Source organism: Ornithorhynchus anatinus, chromosome 20, assembly GCF_004115215.2.
Source record: "Ornithorhynchus anatinus isolate Pmale09 chromosome 20, mOrnAna1.pri.v4, whole genome shotgun sequence".
In the NCBI taxonomy this organism is placed as follows: Eukaryota; Metazoa; Chordata; class Mammalia; order Monotremata; family Ornithorhynchidae; genus Ornithorhynchus; species Ornithorhynchus anatinus.
In genome coordinates this window covers 12,481,729-12,499,888 of record NC_041747.1, presented here as the reverse complement: position 1 = coordinate 12,499,888, position 18,160 = coordinate 12,481,729, and the positions used below count along the sequence as shown (strand labels likewise).

Sequence of the window (18,160 nt, the reverse complement as noted above, 5' to 3'; positions counted from 1 at the left end):
CACCTCATAACCTTTCCAAAATGTCCTTGCTTAAAAACAGAGTCCTTGTTGAAAAGCAGGCTCGGTTAAGAGGGATCTCATTTAAAAATGACCTTATTGGAAAACATTCTCAGTGAAAAGTGTTGTCTCCCTTCCAGGGGAAAAAAAATATTACTAATAATAACGGTGGTATTTAAGTGCTTACTATATGCCAAGCACTGTACTGGGAGTAGATAGAGGATAATCAGGCCCCACATGGGGCTCACAGTTTAAGCAGGAGGGAGATTGAATCCTCATTTTGCAGATGAGGGAACTTTGGCACAGAGAAGTAAAGTGACTTGCTCAAGGTCACCCAGCAGGTAAGTGGCTGAGCTGGGATTAGAACCCAGGACCTCTGAACCCCTGGGGCTGGTGCTCCTTCCACTAGGTCACGTTGCTTCTGAGGATTTATCTTTTCTTGCCCAGTGAAGAAAGAAGTTTCTGTCACTCATCTGTCAGCCAGACCTGAATTTGGCATCAGTAGCATCATACGATAACTGTGGTACTCGTTAAGGACCAAGCACTGTATTAAACATTGGGGACTTTATAAGATAGGTTGGACACAGTCTCTGTTCCCGGGTAGGATTTAATCCCCATTTTACAGATGAGAGAGCCGAGGCCCAGAGACATGAAGTGACTTAGGTCTCGTGGCAGACAAGCACTGGGGCTGGGATCAGAACCCAGGCCTTCTGCCTCCCAGGCCCCCGCTCCTTCCCCTAGGCCACCTTGCTTCTCCCTCAAAGAATGGGTCGAGTTAGATCGGCGTCTATACCTTCCAATGGGCAATTCTGTATTGAGCTGAGATCCCATCCAACTGTTGCTGAGATCCCATCCAACTGTTTAGAGCTGAAAAGATCAGTGTGAGACCAAAGCGTGTGCTACTCATGAATGAACCCCTACTATGCTAAGTTTTGGGGAGAGTAAGGTAACAATATAGACGTGGTTGCTGCCTTCAGAGAGTCTCCAATTTACAAGAGGAGGCGGACATTCAAATAAATTACAGGTAGGAGGAAATAATTGATTATATAAATATACATATTGGGTGGTGGAGTGGTAGGGGTATACTCAAGTATTTAAGTGCTGAAACCGGAGCCTTTCCTAACTCTGAAGGAATGTGGTTTGGGTTACTGGAGGAATCAGAGACACTCCCCCATTCTGATTTCCCCATAGAAAGAGGAAGGGGCAGAGGAGAGCAAACCGCTAGACTTTAACCTCCTAGCTCCAGGCTCCGGACCAACGTTATGCCAAGTTCAAAGTCTGGGGGCCGTTTGTGTTCTAAACGAAAAGAGGTCACTAACTGTCCCTTTCGGAAATGGTAGAATTTTCCCAACAACAGTACCCGCGTGGGGGGTGTGTGTGTGCTAGAAACGGCAAGATGTGAGGGGAGCCGTAATTCCTCTCGGGATACAGGAAGGTGGCCCCCTGCCTAAGCTTACGGTACCAGGGACGGGTTTTAGCTCTGTCTCTGTGCTGCCTTTTGTACCCAAAAAATCACCCCCTTTCCCCTTGCCCACTTGGCCTGATGTTGTCCTGGTTCCCTGGCAGGACTTTGGTTTCCTTTTCTGTAAAATGGGGAGAAGATGGTCAGTCAGTCAATCATATTTATTGATGCTTACTGTGTGCAGAGCACTGTACTAAGCGCACGGGAGAGTACAATGTAACAATAAACATATATTTCCTGCCCACAAAGACCTTACAGTCTAAAGGGGGAGACGGACATTAATAGAAATAAATACCTGATATGGACGTAAGCGCTGTGGGACTGGGGGGGTGGGGAATAAAGGGAGCAAGTCAGGGTGACGCTAAAGGGAGTGGGAAAAGAGAGGCAGGCTTAGGATCTGTGATCCCTGTGTGAGACAGTAGAAGTACCAGTGGCATTTATTCAGTCCACTTCCCTGAAGGCCTTTTTTTTATGGTATTTAAGTGCTTACTATGAGCCAAGCACTGTACTAAGCACTGGGGTAGATACAAGCTAATCAGGATGGACACAGCCCCGGTCCCACATAGGGCTCACGGTGTTCGTTCCCATTTTACAGATAAGACAACTGAGGCGCAGAACAATGACTTGTGTCAAAGAAAACTTCACGGACTCGGCATTGTCTTCAAGCAGGTATGTCAGAGACACTTTTATTTCTACTAGCGCTAGTAAGGTGAAGTGGTTTATGGGTAGAGTTAGGTAGAGATGGGTAGATGGGTAGGGTAGATGGAAGCAGCGTGGCTCAGTGGAAAGAGCCCGGCCTTGGGAGTCAGAGGTCATGGGTTCGAGTCCCGGCTCTGCCACTTGTCAGCTGTGTGACTGTGGGCAAGTCACTTAATTTCCCTGTGCCTCAGTGACCTCATCTGTAAAATGGGGATTAACTGTGAGCCTCACGTGGGACAACCTGATGAGCCTGTATGTCCCCCAGCGCTTACAACAGTGCTCTGCACATAGTAAGCGCTTAACAAATACCAACATTATTATTATCATTATTGTTAGAGTTGATGGCCCACTCAACTTCAAGCAGTACAGAGTTTCTTTATATATAGCATCACATGTGATCAAAGAGCACAGGCAACAGTAAATTTTCCCTCGGGGTCCTGACCTTGCTAATGGAGAAGCTGCTCCATCTGATCTCAAGACCTTGGCCTTCAAGGTCCCTGATAAGGTAGATATTTGGACAGGCTGAAAAAAAGGAGAGGATTCGCGATGTGCCCGCTTTGAGAAAATGGCTGATTGGCTAGACAAAATGGAGTCCAACCTAAAGGCCCCTCACATTCCGTCTAGTGGTATTCTACCACTACTAGGGGCTCTAGTCACTCTTGTTCACTTAAACTTGATGTTTACGAGACAATCGAGCAGGCCTAGAGCCACCGCAGCTCATCAGGGATGAGAGAAGGGGCAAATGCGAGGCCCAGATGACTTCCACACTTGCCCGAAGTCACACAGCAGACAAGTGGCGGAGCCAGGATTACAGTCCAGGTCCTCTGACTCCCAGGCCTGTGCTCTTACCACTCTCCCAGGCTGCTTCTCTTAGAAAAGAGAATCCTTTGACTTCAGAATGATCTGGGATAAAGGAAAGGCTTCACGAGTCTTCAGCGCTTAGTACAGTGCCTGGCGCGCACCCAATGAGCGCTTAACAAATACCACAGTTGATATTATTATGAGTCTACCCAGGGATTTTAAGATGCAGATTACAGACTGGCTGAAGCTTTGTCTTCCTGGGGATGTGCTGACATCAAGTGGCTGAAAACAAGCATTAAACAGAACTCTGGGCCAGGTTGACGAAGGTTCTCGATGAGAGCCCCAAGCCTGACGGGCTTGAGTGAGAGAGGGAATTTCGCTAGAAGATCCTGCCTAAACCCATTCTCGAATGAGGCCGGTCTGTGTGACCAGTTGGAGGAACAAAAGAGAGCAGTGTCGAATAATCCTTGAGAAGGGAAGTTAAGGTTTTTCAAAACCCAAGGAATGGATGGGTTTTGAACTTGAGGATAAGGAGTTGAGCCTGCATGGGCAGGGGAATTCAGGGTAGGATCTCAGTGCTTGACGAAGAGTAAGTACTCGTTTGATTGATTGATGGGATGGAGGGCAGTTGGTTAAGACAAGTGGGGAAAATGGAAGAGGAAATAGATCGAGAGTATTCACCGAGTGCTTATTCTGTGCAAAACAGTATGCTAAGCGCTACTACCTAGAGAAGCAGCATGCCCCAGTGGAAAGAGCATGGGCCTGGAAGCCTGAAGACCTGGGTTCTAATCCAGACTCCACCACTTATCGGCTATGTGACCTCGAGCAGGTCACTTCATTGCTCTGCACCTCGGCTCCCTCATTGGCAAAATGGGGATTTAATCCCTGTTCTCTCTCCTAAGTGAGCCCCTTGTGAGAACAAATAATCTTTTATCTACCCCAGTGCTTAGAACAGTGCTTGGAATATAGTAAGCACTTAACAAGTGCCATTATTATTATTACCTCTACTACAATAAAGGTAATAGACACAATCCAGGCCCTCAAGGAACTTGCACTCTAGCAGGGAATAAGCAAACACTAAAATAAATTTTAGGTACAGGGAAGCAACAGAGTTTAAAGATAGGTATGAAGTGCTATCGGGGGAGAGGGGTAGGGTGAGTACCCAACAGATAGTAAGTTATTTTCTTTGTTTTGTGCTTTTTTAATGACATTTGTTAAGTGCTTACTAGGTGCCCGGTACTGTACTAAGCACTGGGGTAGACGCGACATAATCAGGTTGGACAGTCCACGACCCACATGGAGCTCTCAATCGTAATCCCCATTTTACAGAGGAGGTAACTGAGAAGTGAAGTAACTCACCCAAGGTCACACAGCAGACAAGTGGCGGAGCCGAGATTAGAACCCAGGTCTTCTGATTCCCAGGTCTGCGTTCTTTCCTCTAGGCCACACCGCTCCTTCAGTTCCGCCAAAATATGTTTCTGTGACACGTTTTGGACAGAACGTTTCTATAGAATTAGAGAATGTTTTTCTGGAAATACTTGTCTTTCTAGATAATAATACTGATAATTGTGGCGATTGTGAAGACCTATGTGCCAAGCACTGGTCTAAATGCTGTAGATCAATGGTATTTATTGAGCACTGACTGTGTGCACAGCACTGAACTAGGCACTTGGGAGGGTACAATAGAACAAAATTGGTAGACACGTTCCCTGCTCACAAGGAGCTTACAGCCTACAGATGGTAGATGCAAAATAAGTTGGACACAGTGTGATGCTGGAGGGAACAATTTTGCCCCCACATACACGATTTGGAGGACGCAAAGAGTGCAAAAAGGCAATTTTCGAGAACACAGAGTTCTTATGGAACCCTTTTGGCCGCACTGACGGCAACTCCCAATGAACCAATGACGGGGACTCCTGTCTTTCACAGCGAGCTTTGCGAGGTGAAGAAACGAGTGCCGTCCCTGACCCAGGCCCACGCTGGATTCCGGCTCTTAGCAGTTTCCCTTCATTCCCTCCCCGCCCCCCAGATGGTCGGAGCTGTGAATGTGAACTTTAACATTTTCTATTTACCCAGAGAGGCACAGGCCCGCGGTGGGGCTCGGAGGATCGGCATGGCCGGGGACTGGAGGATTCTGGGGCTGCTCTTCCTGCACCTTTTATTCCCTCAGACGGAGCAGACAGGTAGGACGTGGACGCTTCTCGCTCCTTTCGTTTGTGGTGAGGCGAAAGGCGGGGGGCGGTGGGTTTGTCCCTGTGACTCCAGTTGCTGTCAGTAAACCTGGGCACCCAGTTTCACCCTGGTTTCGTGACCAACTGAAATACCCGATGGATTAAACTGCCGGAGAAGAGGCTGTCTTCCTTTCAGAGGCGGCCCAGAACGGGCCTTCCTTTGGCTCGCGCTTTCCGTCTCCCCTCGCGTTCCAGAGGTGTTGGAGAGATCAGGGGTCAATTTAGCGCTTCAGATAGGTGACCGACGTATTGCCCGTGAGAGGCATTTGCTTAGGGTTATTTGACATGAGGCTCGTGCCCACGGGCTTTGTGGCATAGTGTCGGAGAGAAGTGAGAAGAAAATATTAAATCTCGATTTTTAGAACCTGGCTGAAATAGGAGGGGCCTCCCATTTGAAGCAAACTTTTCATGGCATTTTCGTGGATTTTTTTCAGGTACCCAGTATGCCACTTGTCCTGCTGATCTGGATACCCACTGTTTATTGTTCTAGAAAATGGGTCTTAATTGGAAATTAACATTAAGCTGATAATGTGAGGGGTTTTTTTTCTTTTTATGGTATTTGTTAAGCCCTTTCTATATGTCAGGCACTGGGACAGGGACTGTGTCCAACCTGATTAGCTTGTCTCTACCTGAGCACTTAGAACAGGGCTTGACATATGGCAAGCACTCATTATCTGAAAAGAAAAGTGATCGTACTCAGATTTAGGGATCCCGATTAAAGGCATTTTATAATGGGCCTCACGGACTGTGCTTAAACCAGCGCTTGACGCGTAGTAAGCTGTTATATTGTCCTCTCCCAAGTGCTTAGTACAATGCTGTACACATATTAAGCCCTCAAGAGATACGACTGATTGATAGTAAGCATTTAACGAATAGCACCATCCTTCCTATAGTTTTCACATTATTTTATTTTCCCAAGAAATCAAGTAGTGTCTACGTGGCACTGGGAATTAATGGAGGGAGTTCAAACTCAGATCAGTTTCCAGGAATGAAGCGAGCGGTGGACATGAGAATTTAGGTGAACAAACAATTTGCATAACCAGGACTCCACAAGTGCTGGAGCAACTTTACTAAACAAACAGAAACATCAGCGTCCAGAAGTCTGGCAGCTGCAGCAGAACACAAGCAAGGTGTCTGCAAACATTTACCTGCAAACACGCCACACCCCATCTCCGGGCGTCAGCGGGACTCCCAAAATCTTCCCTTTTTCTGACATCCTAAATAACGACTACCTCCCAACTGTCCCTCCGCCGGGTAAAGACATCCTTAATCGTCGATCAGTGGTATTTGTCAAGCCTTTGCTGTGTGTGCAGAGCAGTGCTCGGCACTGACCCTGGTATTGCCTCCCTAAGGCCTCTGCTTTGTCTTGTCAACTCCCGGATCTGTTCTTACAGGAGCAATATGAATCTGTCGTCCTCCTTCTCACTCCTTCACAACGATGAAACGTACGTACACTAAGGCAGAAGGATGAGAGACCAAGAAGATGTAGAGAAACCTTTGAAAGAGGGTGTCAATAGCCTTTGTTCATTTAACCTTGATTTTTCACATGATACAGTCCTAAAGACCAACGGTTTTGATCAGCCTTGTGCGTAACTTTAACGTGAAAAACACCATCTGCTCTAACATTCTTCCTTTTATTTTTAATGGTACGTGTTAAGCAGTTACTCTGTGACAGACACTGTTCTTAATTCTGGTGTAGGTACGAGACAATCAGGTTGGACACAGTTCCTGTCCCACACAAGGTTCAGAGTGTAAATCGGAGGGAGAAGGATTCCACCCCCATTTTACAGATTAGACGAAGGAGGCAAAGAGGGGAGAAGTGATTTGCCCAAGGTCACACATCAGCCAAATGGTGGAGCCGGGATTAGAACCCAGGTCTTCTGACTCCCAGACCCATGCTCCCTCCTCTTCAAAACTTCCCGGTGGATTATTTGGAAAAGCGGGGGTCCAGGAATTCATTGTGATCATTGTTAAATGTTTGCTATGTGCCAAGCACTGCACCAAGTACAGGTGGAGAAACAATATGATCAGATCGGACACGGTCCCTGTCCACGTGGGTCACAGATGATTCGGGAATTCTTGGGAAAATCATGAACATTGATATCATCTGCTTCTGTCCTACTCATTTCCAGTATTTCTATCGCCTACAAGAGCCAATAATGTTATGGCAAGACAGAAGCGCGCCAGGTCCTATGTTATCGAGGAGGTTTTTGAAGGAAATTTGGAGAGAGAATGCCTGGAAGAAAGATGTGATTACGAAGAGGCCAGGGAAGTATTTGAAGACAAAGCAGTCACTGTACGTATTTATTTTGTTTTTAAATAACCAGAAACCCCATTTCTTATTAGGACAAGGTCACCGGTGTACTTTATAGAAGGAAAATAACAGAACCGCGTTAGCAGGTGATCCTAGTGTCTTTAACATTTGTTCCTGTGTGTCTACATACTGGCGATCTCTGCTCAGACGGCAGGAGAGAACAGAAGCAATTGTTTATACTTGGCATGGTAGTTACAGTTAATTTTATCCGGTCTATCATAGCTCTGCTAGGATTTCATATTTTCAAATTTAAAAAAAAAAAGGGTAATAATAATAATAATGTTAGTATTTGTTAAGCGCTTACTATGTGCCGAGCACTGTTCTAAGCGCTGGGGTAGACACAGGGGAATCAGGTTGTCCCACGTGGGGCTCACAGTCTTAATCCCCATTTTACAGATGAGGGAACTGAGGCACCGAGAAGTTAAGTGACTTGCCCAAAGTCACACAGCTGACAAGTGGCCGAGCTGGGATTCGAACCCATGACCTCTGACTCCAAAGCCCATGCTCTTTCCACTGAGCCACGCTGCTCCTCAGGGGTAGCAGGCTTTAACATTTCCAAACTGCCCCATCATCTTTGAGACCGTAAACTCATTATGGGGAGGGAATGTGTCCAATTCTGTGGTATTATACTCTCCCAAGCGCTTAGTACAGGACTCTGTATATAGTAAGCGCTCAATAAATATGCTTGATAGACTGAGAACAAAAATCACCCTTTTTGATTCCTCTACAGCTATTGTTGGTTTCTTAATTATCATTTGCCGTTTGATTGATTTTATGGCTTTGACCATGACAATCACAGCAGGCAATGAAAATTCATTCCCCCATGCTAGACTCTGACCTTTTTAAACAACTCCCTGGTTCATCAGAAAACCTAAAAAGCAAGAGTTTTAGCCTGAACTCAAGAGGAAGGACATTTCAAAGCAAAAATAAGTAATTCGCCCTTGCCCATTTTTACCCCCCAAGCAAATAAAATTGAGCAGCGTTTATCTCGAATAAAACGTTCTAGATGCTCATGGTTGCTTTTTTTTAGGAGAATGTTAAGAATTAATGTTCTTTAATGAAATGAAAGCACTTGAGGTCGGTTAATCTGAAGTGGCCATAGAGCAGGGGCCTGGGAGTCAGAATGAACTGGGTCCCAATCCCGGCCCCGCCATCTGTCTGCTTGGGCAAGTCATTCCCCTCTTTGTGCTTCAGTACCTAATCTGTGGAATGGGGATTAAGAGTGTGAGCCCCATGTAGGACAGGGACTGTGTCCGTCGTGATTAATTTGTATCTACCCCTGTGCTTAGCTCAGTGCCTGGCACACAGGAATCATGTAACAAATGTCATAGTTATTATTATTACTCTGCAGAATTCACCAGCTCTAGCCAGGGCCGCCCTCCTTCTCCCACCCTGTGCTTCCCAGGCTGGGCAGGGCTGTGTGGGCAGTGGAATGGCAACCTGCTCTGGAAGTTGGGCAGCGTTCTGACAAGGCAGGGTCCCCCCACCCCTCCCGGCCCTAGCCATGGTGCTCGGGACCTCCTCATCTATGCCCCGAAGGGCACCGAATCTGTGAGGACCATGGCTAACCCAGGCCCCCCCAGGGCTTTCTGGCCAGACTCTGGTCTTCCCCAGAGGGTGATGGGAGCCGGGATGAGGAGGTAGGGCTGGGCGTTCCGCTGGGCGAGGGTCCCGTCCCCACTCTCCTCATCGACATTGACGGGAGAGACTGGATTTACTGAGGCGAGACCAAAATGGCTGACAGAGCGCAAAGAAGCCGGCAATGGAGTCGGGAAGATGAGCACGTATAAACTGGTGACATGACCACGGGATGAGACACTAGGCTAAGCGGACATAATTGGTAAACATCAAAGAAGTGATAAGTACAAAAGGGGTGATTCCTCCCACAAGCTTTGCCCTGCCTAATCCCCACCTTTCTTTAGAAAGGGGGCATTGAGGGGTTGAGTGGGATGGTGATTAGAGAAATAGGAAAAATGAGGGAGAAGCAGCAAGCCCAATTCATTTCTAACTCACGGGCCCATCCTCTATTCACTAGGCCACGCTGCACCTCAATCCTATTATTATTAGCAACAATAATAATAATGGTATTTGTTAAGCGCTACTGTCTGCCAGGAACTGTATTAAACGGTGGGGTGGCTACAAGCAAATTGGGTGGGACACAGTTCCTGTCCCACGTGGGACTCACAGTCTCAATCCCCATTTTACCGATGAGGTAACTGAGGCCTAGAGAAGTGAAGTGACTTGCCCAAGGTCACACAGCAGACAAGTGGTGGGGTGGGGATTAGAACTCATGACCTTCTGACTCCCAGGCCCGTGCCCTATCCGCTATACCATGCTATTTCCCGTACTGTTACTGCTATGTGGGCATCTAGTATACACAGGCCTTTTTTTCACAGACGTCGGGTGTTATCTTCCAGCGAGTTGAAGTGAGAGAGCATATCAAATAGTGGTGGTGGTAATAGTGGTTGTCCAGTCAGTGGTACACAGCAAAGCTCCAAGCATTCATTTAATCGTAGTTATTGACCACTTGCTAAGTGCAGAGCCCTGTGCTAAGGGCTCGGGAGAGCCCTAGCGATGCGTTGAGAAGTTTAGAAAAGTAGGGGCAAAGACCGACTTCTAGTTCTGTGAAAGGAAGGATGAAGAAAATGTTTCATTCTAAATTGGAATCTATTTTGAATTTTACAGGACAGATTTTGGAGCCATTATTCGGGTAAGTTCCTTTTGGCTTTGCCCTCTTCCGATTTGTACCACATTCATTTCTCCCAGTTTAAAGAAGCAACGGAGCCTAGTGGAAAGAGCACGGGCCTGGGAGTCAGAGGACCTGGGTTCTAATTCTGGCTCTGGCAATTGCCTGTTGGGTGACCTCCGGAAAGTCACTTCACTTCTCTGAGGCTTACTGTATCTACAGCACTTTACTGAGTGCTTGGGAGAGTACCACATAACACTGTAACAGACACGTTCCCGGCTCTCAACGAGCCTACAGTCCAGAGGGAAATTGAGAAGCAGCGTGGGCTAGTAGAAAGAGCATGGGCCTAGGAGTTGGTCAGCCTGGGTTCTAATTCCGCTCCACCACTTGTCTGCTGTGTGACCTTGGACAAGTCACTTCACTTGGCCTCTGTTAGCTCATCTGTAAAATGGGGATTAAGACTGTGAGCCCTACATGGGTCAGGGGCAGTGTCCAACCTGATCAGCCTGTATCTTGCCCCAGAGCTTCGTACAGTCCCTGCCACCTATTAAGAGCTTAATAAATACCATAAGAGAAGAAATACATGGGGGACTGATACAAGGCTGGAAATTCAGGCACTCCCTGCCCTTAGAGAACTCAGGGTCTGTGTACCGGGGGGCATTTCTCGTGACAATCAAGTAAGGTTTTGAACCATTCAGGAACTGTTGTTTCAATGACGTCTAGTGATGGTATGTGTCAGCCCTTTTAACTGCAACTGCACTTCTACAGGTGGGCGAAAATGTGATTCGAACCCCTGCCAAAACAACGCGAAGTGCCAAGACATCAGCTACGGTTACATCTGTCTCTGCCCGGAGGGATATGAAGGAATTAACTGTCAACACGGTGAGGCCTCCACACGTGACAGTTTTTTTTATGGCATTGGTTAAGTGCTTACTATGTGTCAAACACTGTTCTAAATGCTGGGATAGGTACAAGTTAATTAGGTGAGACCCAATCCCTGGCCTTCCTAGGGCTCACAGTGAAAGTAGCAGAGAGGACAAGGATCTCTAATTTACAGTTGAGGAAACTAAGGCCCAGAACAGTGAAGTGACTTGCCCAAGGTCACACAGCAAGCAATTGGAAGAGCTGGGATTAGAACCCAGGTCCTTCTGACTCTCAGGCCTGTGGTCTCTCCACCAGGCCATACTGCTCTTTTATTTCAACATTTCACTATGGAAAAATCAAAAGATTCAATTCTGGGTCATCAGTGTGTATGCAAAATTTGATCCAATTCTTATTTCTTCCTTTGGAGAGTGGGGAGGCTAATATCAACGGCTGACCCTGTAGAAAAGACAGGGACCGGGATCAGCTTTGGGGCAACATTTACGATGACTGCAGCGCCGGGAAGCCAGTATGGAGCAAAGTTCAAACAGGAGGCAGACTTAGCAGATTAGGATTTTAGAAACAATGCTAACAATTTTACCCAGGGGAAAATTTTCCTCTGAGTGTTTCATCCATCCCCCTAGACTGTAAGCTTGTTGTGGGCAGGGGAACGCACCTCCCAACTCTGTCAAATTGAACTCTCCCAGGCGCTTAGTACAGTGCTCCCAACACGGTAAGTGCTCCATAAATACCAATGATTGATCGCTTTTGATCTTTTAAAAAACGTTCTATTTCCATGGGTTCAGAATTTCAACCCCTGAGATATCTAAGAGGGAGGAAGTCGACTTTAATGAGGTGTTTTCGGTTCACTCAGCTTACTCTGAATTTTCAAGAGCCCACTTGATACTTTCTGTTGCTCTAAGCCACCGAGTTTTAGTTCAGCTGGCGAAGTGCAATACCATTTTGGCCAGAGGGAAGGAAATTAAGTATTAGTCGGAAAGCTTAACTCAGATTTCTAGGAAGGCGCATGGTCCAAACTGAAGGAAGAAAACAGAGTTCAAAAGGACAGGGGTGTCCTGATGTTTAAAAAACATTCACCTTGTGTGCAAACACAGATGGGAAAATTCTTCAGTATTTTCAGTGCGATCGAGCCATTAGGTTAATCAACCAATCTCGGTTCAATAAATACCACTGTCGTTCTTTAAAAATAGTTACTGTTAATACTATCGATAATCTTTTAGCTTTTAGCGATGGTTTTAATTGAACCTAACATTTGACAAGGATTTTTTTTTTAAATTGCCTTCCCTATTTACAAATCTTATCTCATCTTAAAGGCTGCATTCACTGTCAGTTCTGTGGGCAGTATTCCTTAAGATCTGAGTCAAGCATGGCCTCTGGGATACTGCTGAATCCATAGACAATTCCTGAGATTTGGGAAATAAGGAATCATGGAAGATGCTCTTCGTGATCAGCCGAGTTAGGAACGAGGGATACCTGAAATGCAGAAAACCTGCCTCCTGTGAAGAAAACACCCCGAGGGGTTGCTGTGGGGCAGTTTTTCCAGTGTTCGGATTATGGTTATATTTCTTCTTCCCAGAGAGCAGTAAATGTCACCCCTTGACTCGAGGGGGCTGTCAACAATTCTGCCACCCGGGGCTACGTTCCTTCAAGTGCAGTTGTGCAAGCGGGTACACACTTGGGGAGGATGATAAATCGTGCTTTCCAAACGGTAAGTAATAACAATGAGGGTGATGGTATTTGTTAAGCCCTTTGTGTCAAAACCTTACTGAAGGCCCATCTCTTCCAAGAGGTGTTCCCTGACTAAGCCCCCCATTTCTCTTCTCCCACTCCCTTCTACGTCGCCCTGACTCGCTCCCTTTGTTCATCCCCCCGCGTCCCAGCCCCTCAGCACTTATCTCCATTATCTCTCATTTATTTATTTCTATTAAGGTCTGTCTCCCCCCTAGACTGTAAGCTCACTATGCAGGGAATGTGTTTGTTCTGTACCCTCCCAACTACTCAGTACAATGCTCTGCACACAGTAAGTGCTCAATAAATAAAACTGAATTAATGAATGATAGCGACGAGGTTTCGGGAAGCTAGGATTTGACTCATCTCACCGGTTGGTTGTTTTTTTCTATTTTTTGTTACTGAAGAGGACTGCGCATGTGGAATTCTCAATCAGGAAGGTAACGGGACTGTCCTGGAAACCAAGGAGGCTCGCCCTGAGTTCCTGTGGCAGGTATTTAAAAAACATTATGGCACATTTTCCAAAGACAGAAAGTGTTTTATTTTTGATCCGGACCGTTGAGAAAAACGCCAAGGACCGGAGCTACCGGTTGCTGGGTCTTAATCAATCAATGGTATTTCCTGAGCGCTTAGCACAGTGCTCTGGCACACGGTAAGCGCTCAATAAATACGATTGAATAAATGAATGACTACTATGTGCAGAGCACTGTACTAAGCACTTGAGAGTACCATACAACAGAAAGCTTACAGTCTTGACAGGGTGGCAGGGTTGGGCTAACTTCAGACCTCTTCCCTCCACTTAGCTTTCTTTCTGATTTCGGTGTTTCTTCTTCTGTTGGAACCGCGACTGGAAACCTACATTGTGATTTTTCACCTCCCCTTCGCTCGGTTACAGCAGAATTGCCCTCAATTTGACTATTATAAAAATAAGTAAATGTTTTACGATCTTGAAAATAACAGAGGGTAATATTTGAAGAAGCCGGAAGGAATGTTTCGTTTAAATCAAGTATTTACGTTCTGAGGAATTCTCCAGAACACACAGTGATAAGAGTTCCAGGCACCACATAGAGGCTGTTTCCAGTGGTTTTGTGACAGGCCTTGACCTTTCTGGTCCTTGTTTCACTGTTCCTAGCTCATTTCATTGGCATCTGGTTTCCATCCTGGTTTTGCTTCTTATGCCGAAGGGCAGGACAAGCCTCTTTGCTGTACTTTCCCCAGGGAGTGTCTAGCCAGTTCCAGCGTTCGGTACATAACTCATAACAAAAATGATAATTTGTACAGGTGCAAAACACTATCCTACCAACGCTTGTAGCTGTGTTAAATCATTCAGTCATTCAATCGTATTTATTGAGCGCTGTGTGCAGAGCGCTGTATTAAACTGTTGTCTTTCTGACACTTTTCCTCACCTTTTCCCTCACGTCATATTGGGGAAGAATAAGACGGGTCGCTAACCTCGATCGACAAGCTATGTGGGAAGCAGCGTGGCTCAGTGGAAAGAGCCTGGGCTTCGGAGTCAGAGGTCATGAGTTCGACTCCCGGCTCTGCCACTTGTCAGCTGTGTGACTGTGGGCAAGTCACTTCACTTCTCTGTGCCTCAGTTACCTCATCTGTAAAATGGCGATTAACTGTGAGCCTCACGTGGGACAACCTGATTACCCTGTATCTCCCCCAGCGCTTAGAACAGTGCTCTGCACATAGTAAGCGCTTAACAAATACCAACATTATGATGTTTTCCTTTCAAGGTGAAATTGATGAATTCAGAAGGCGAGGAGTTCTGTGGTGGGGTAATATTGAAGAAAAATTTTGTGTTGACCACAGCTGAATGTGCCCGCACGTATGAAAACATCAGCGTAGTAAGTAGTAAGTCACGCATCCATTCCCTATCGGACCATTTAGTCGTATTCTTATTCATCACTGCTACTAAGCACTGGGGTAGATAGGCGTTAATCAGATCAGAAGTAGTCTTTGTTATCAGTATTATTATGATGCTTTTTGTTAAGTGGTTTACCTGGGAGTCAGGCACTGTTGTAAGCACCGCAGTAGATACCAGGTAAGAGACGGTCCTTATTTCACAGGAAGCTCAGTTTTAGTAGATATGGATTCATTTGAAATAAAACGATGGATCTCTAAAATACATTATATTTTCTGCTAATAATAATATTAGCGGTGGTATTTTGTTTTGCACTTACTCTGTGGCAAGCACTGTACTGAGCGCTGGGATAGATAGGAGTTAAATCACAGTTCTTATTCTACAGAGGGTTCGGTCTAAGCAGTAGATAGGGATTCATAGGAACTAAAAAGATGGATCTCTAAGATGCATTTAATTTTCTAATAATAATAATAGTTATGGCGTTTTGTTTAGCGCTCACTATGTGCCAAGCACTGTACTAAGCACTGCGGTAGAGATAATCGGGTCAGACCCAATCCTTTTTCCACAGGGGACTTAGACTGAGTAAATATGGACTCCTAGAATAAAAAGACAGATCTCTCAAATGCATTAAATTTTCCTCTATAACAATTCTAATTGCTATTATGCTAATACTAAATACTCGTTACTAGTATTACTAAATACCACTAATTGTGGTATTTAAGTGCTTACTATGTGCCAAGCACTGTACTAAGTGCAAGGGTAGATCTGAGTTAACACAGTCCTTACTCCCCAGAGGGTTCAGTCTAAGTAGTGGAAATGTGTTCATATGAAAAAAATTTGGAGCTCTAAGATGCATTTAACTTTCTGCTAATAATACTAATTGGGGTATTTTGTTAAGCTATCAATCATTAATTGAGCGCTTACCGTGTGCAGAGCACTGTACAGTAAGGTTTGGAGGTACAAGCAGCAGATGAGGCATACGATGAGTTGCCGGAGAGAAAATTAGGAATGTTAGAGCCGGGGAGGAAGGATGGGGGCGTTAGATGGTCCACCCGTCTCAGGTCTGCTGTGAGACTTTGAGCCAGTCACCTCACTGTGCCTCATTTCCCTCATCTGTAAAATGGGGATTAAAACTGTGAGCACCTTGTGGGACAGGGACCGTGTCTAACCTGATTCCCTTGCATCTACCCCAGCGCTTAGAACAGTGCTCGACCCACAGTGAACGCTTACCAAGTACCACGGTTATCGTTTCTAGGCAACGCCACCGCGGACCCAACGCCACTGGATGTTCAGGTCCACAGGATCTACGAACACATGCACTACGACCGAGAGACGGGAGAAAATAACCTGGCGCTGCTAGAGCTGGCCGAGCCCATTCGGTGCCGGGACGGCAGAGTCCCCGTTTGCATTCCCGAGAACGATTTCGCGTCCTACGTTCTAATCCCCAGCAAGTTGGGCGTCATCAGCGGCTGGACCGTCGACGGAAACCAGCTGAGGGACTGGACGGTGGGACGGTCCGACGCCCACCTGTCCGACAAGGAATGCGAGCGAGCGGTGAACGGGACCGTGACGTCCAGGATGTTCTGCGTGAAGCCGAGCGGTTCGGCGACAAAGCCGCTGGTAGAAGGAAGTATCATTACGATGGAAGACCGGAACACTTGGTTTCTGCTAGGGATTCTGAACTCTCCGCCCACCCAACAGCCCGGACAGAGCCTTCTTTTCACCAAGGTTACGAGATACTCCATGTGGTTCAGAAAAATAATGGGATAATTGCGTTCCAACGCCCGGGACCTCCCTCCTCCTTCGGATCACACCACTGCTCTTAGCGCCTTGAGAACCGACTGAAAAAATTCACTGTCATATTTACTGAGCGCTTACTGTGTGCAAAGCACTGTACTAAGCACTTGGGAGTGTACCACAGACACATTCCCTGTCTACAATCTGCTCACTAACATCTCTTCCCCGATGAAGCCCCTCTAGACTGTAAGCTTGTTATGGGGCAGGGAACTTTTCCACTAGTTCTGCTATATTGTACTCTCCCAAGCACACAGGAAGCGCTCACTAAATACCACTGATTGATAAGTCTTCCTTTCCCCTACTCACTCTCCCTTCTGCACTTAGACCTGTACCCCTTTAACACTTGAAGGGCACCCTGCTTTCCACCCCACAGCCTTTATGAACAAATCTTTATTCTCTGCCACTTCCCCTATCCATATTTATTTCAACGCCTGCCTCCGCCTCGAGACTGTAAGCTCATTGTGGGCAGGGATCCTGTCTGCTAATTCTGTTGTACCGTACTCTGCCGAGCGCTCGGTACGGTGCTCTGCACAACAGTAAGAGCTCAAAAAATATCACTGATTGATTAATTACTGCCGATGGCTCAACAAAATATGCACAAACGAAAAAGTAATTCTTATAGTGATGACAATGAAAAAGTACCTCCAACTAGAAGTCTTACTTTTCTATGAGAGCTTTGTGACCACTTTAGTCCTGGAGTCACTCGAAATCATTTATGCTGCCAGTTAAACTTATTACAGTTCAATGGTTTGAAATTCTAATTTTAAGGTACTATAAAATGTTTAAAATAAATCTTTCCTACTTCCTCTCAGTTGTTTCAGTCCGGTGTCAAGAAAAAACATTTGATTTTATCAATGTGAGGTAAGATTTTGACTCCAGTTAATTTCACGATTCCAATTTTACCAGTATTTCTATTATAATTGCAGTATCTATTAAGCGCTTATTATGGTGTTGAGCTCTGTCCTAAACGCTTGGGGAAGATACAAGCTAATCAGGTGGGGCACAGTCCCTGTCCCCAATCTAATTAGGAGGGAGAACTGGAATTAAATCCCCATTTTGCAGGTGAGGAAACTGAATATTATTAATATTACTATTATTGTATTTGTTCAGCACTTCAGGCACTGAACTATGACCTGGGGTGGGTAAAAGATAATCAGGTTGGACACAGTCTATTTCCCACATAGGGCTCACGGTCTTAATTCCCGTTTTACAGATGGGGTAACTGAGGTGCAGAGAAGTTAAGTGACTTGCCCAAGGTGTCACAGCAGATAAGTGGAGGAGCTGGAATTAGAACAGTGCTTGGCACATAGTAAACGCTTAACAAATACCATTATTATTATTATTATTATTATTATTATTATTATTAAGGACCTGGTTCTAATCCAGACTCTGCCACTTGGGTAAGTCACTTCAACTTTTCTGAGCCTCCATTTCTGCATCTATAAAATGGGGATTCAATCCTCCTCCTTCCAACATGGAGCTCCTTGTGGGACAGGGACTTTGTCCAACCTGAATATCTTGTATCTACTCCATGTTCTAGAACAGTGCTTGGCACATAGGTGCTGAACAAATACCGCAATCATTATTAAGTTCAGGGTACAAGTTGCTATTCCAGGACTGAGCTCTGTTACAAGTTTCTTACTCCACAACTAGATGCAAGCCCAGGGAGGGTCCCTGTGGCAAAGAAGACCAC

The 18,160-nt window shown here is 45.9% G+C and overlaps 1 protein-coding gene across 3 annotated transcripts; it reads left to right on the top strand.

Annotated features, from left to right (window-relative positions):
• Nucleotides 1-2,063: 2,063 nt before the first annotated feature.
• On the top strand, nt 2,064-17,278 carry PROZ (protein Z, vitamin K dependent plasma glycoprotein). 3 transcript variants are annotated; one of them, XM_007668687.3, is made up of 9 exons: nt 2,064-2,128; nt 5,036-5,142; nt 7,323-7,486; nt 10,190-10,214; nt 10,959-11,072; nt 12,649-12,780; nt 13,208-13,293; nt 14,543-14,660; nt 15,926-17,278. In XM_007668687.3, exons 1-9 carry the CDS (start codon nt 2,079-2,081, stop codon nt 16,438-16,440), a joined length of 1,311 nt encoding a protein of 436 aa, XP_007666877.2. In that variant the 5' UTR covers nt 2,064-2,078; the 3' UTR covers nt 16,441-17,278. The 3 variants fall into 3 exon arrangements, with proteins under 3 accessions (XP_007666877.2, XP_039770864.1, XP_028904067.1); XM_039914930.1 differs by lacking the exon at nt 2,064-2,128 and having other exon boundaries at nt 4,848-5,142; XM_029048234.2 differs by lacking the exons at nt 2,064-2,128; nt 5,036-5,142 and adding an exon at nt 6,446-6,635.
• Nucleotides 17,279-18,160: the final 882 nt, after the last annotated feature.

Bases quoted from the DNA above. Each gene is read 5' to 3' on its own strand.
- PROZ (XM_039914930.1), top strand. From the start codon at position 4,863: ATGACGGGGACTCCTGTCTTTCACAGCGAGCTTTGCGAGGTGAAGAAA. The intron at 7,487-10,189 runs GTACGTATTTAT...TGAATTTTACAG, and splicing joins TTGAAGACAAAGCAGTCACT to GACAGATTTTGGAGCCATTA. The intron at 12,781-13,207 runs GTAAGTAATAAC...TTGTTACTGAAG, and splicing joins TAAATCGTGCTTTCCAAACG to AGGACTGCGCATGTGGAATT.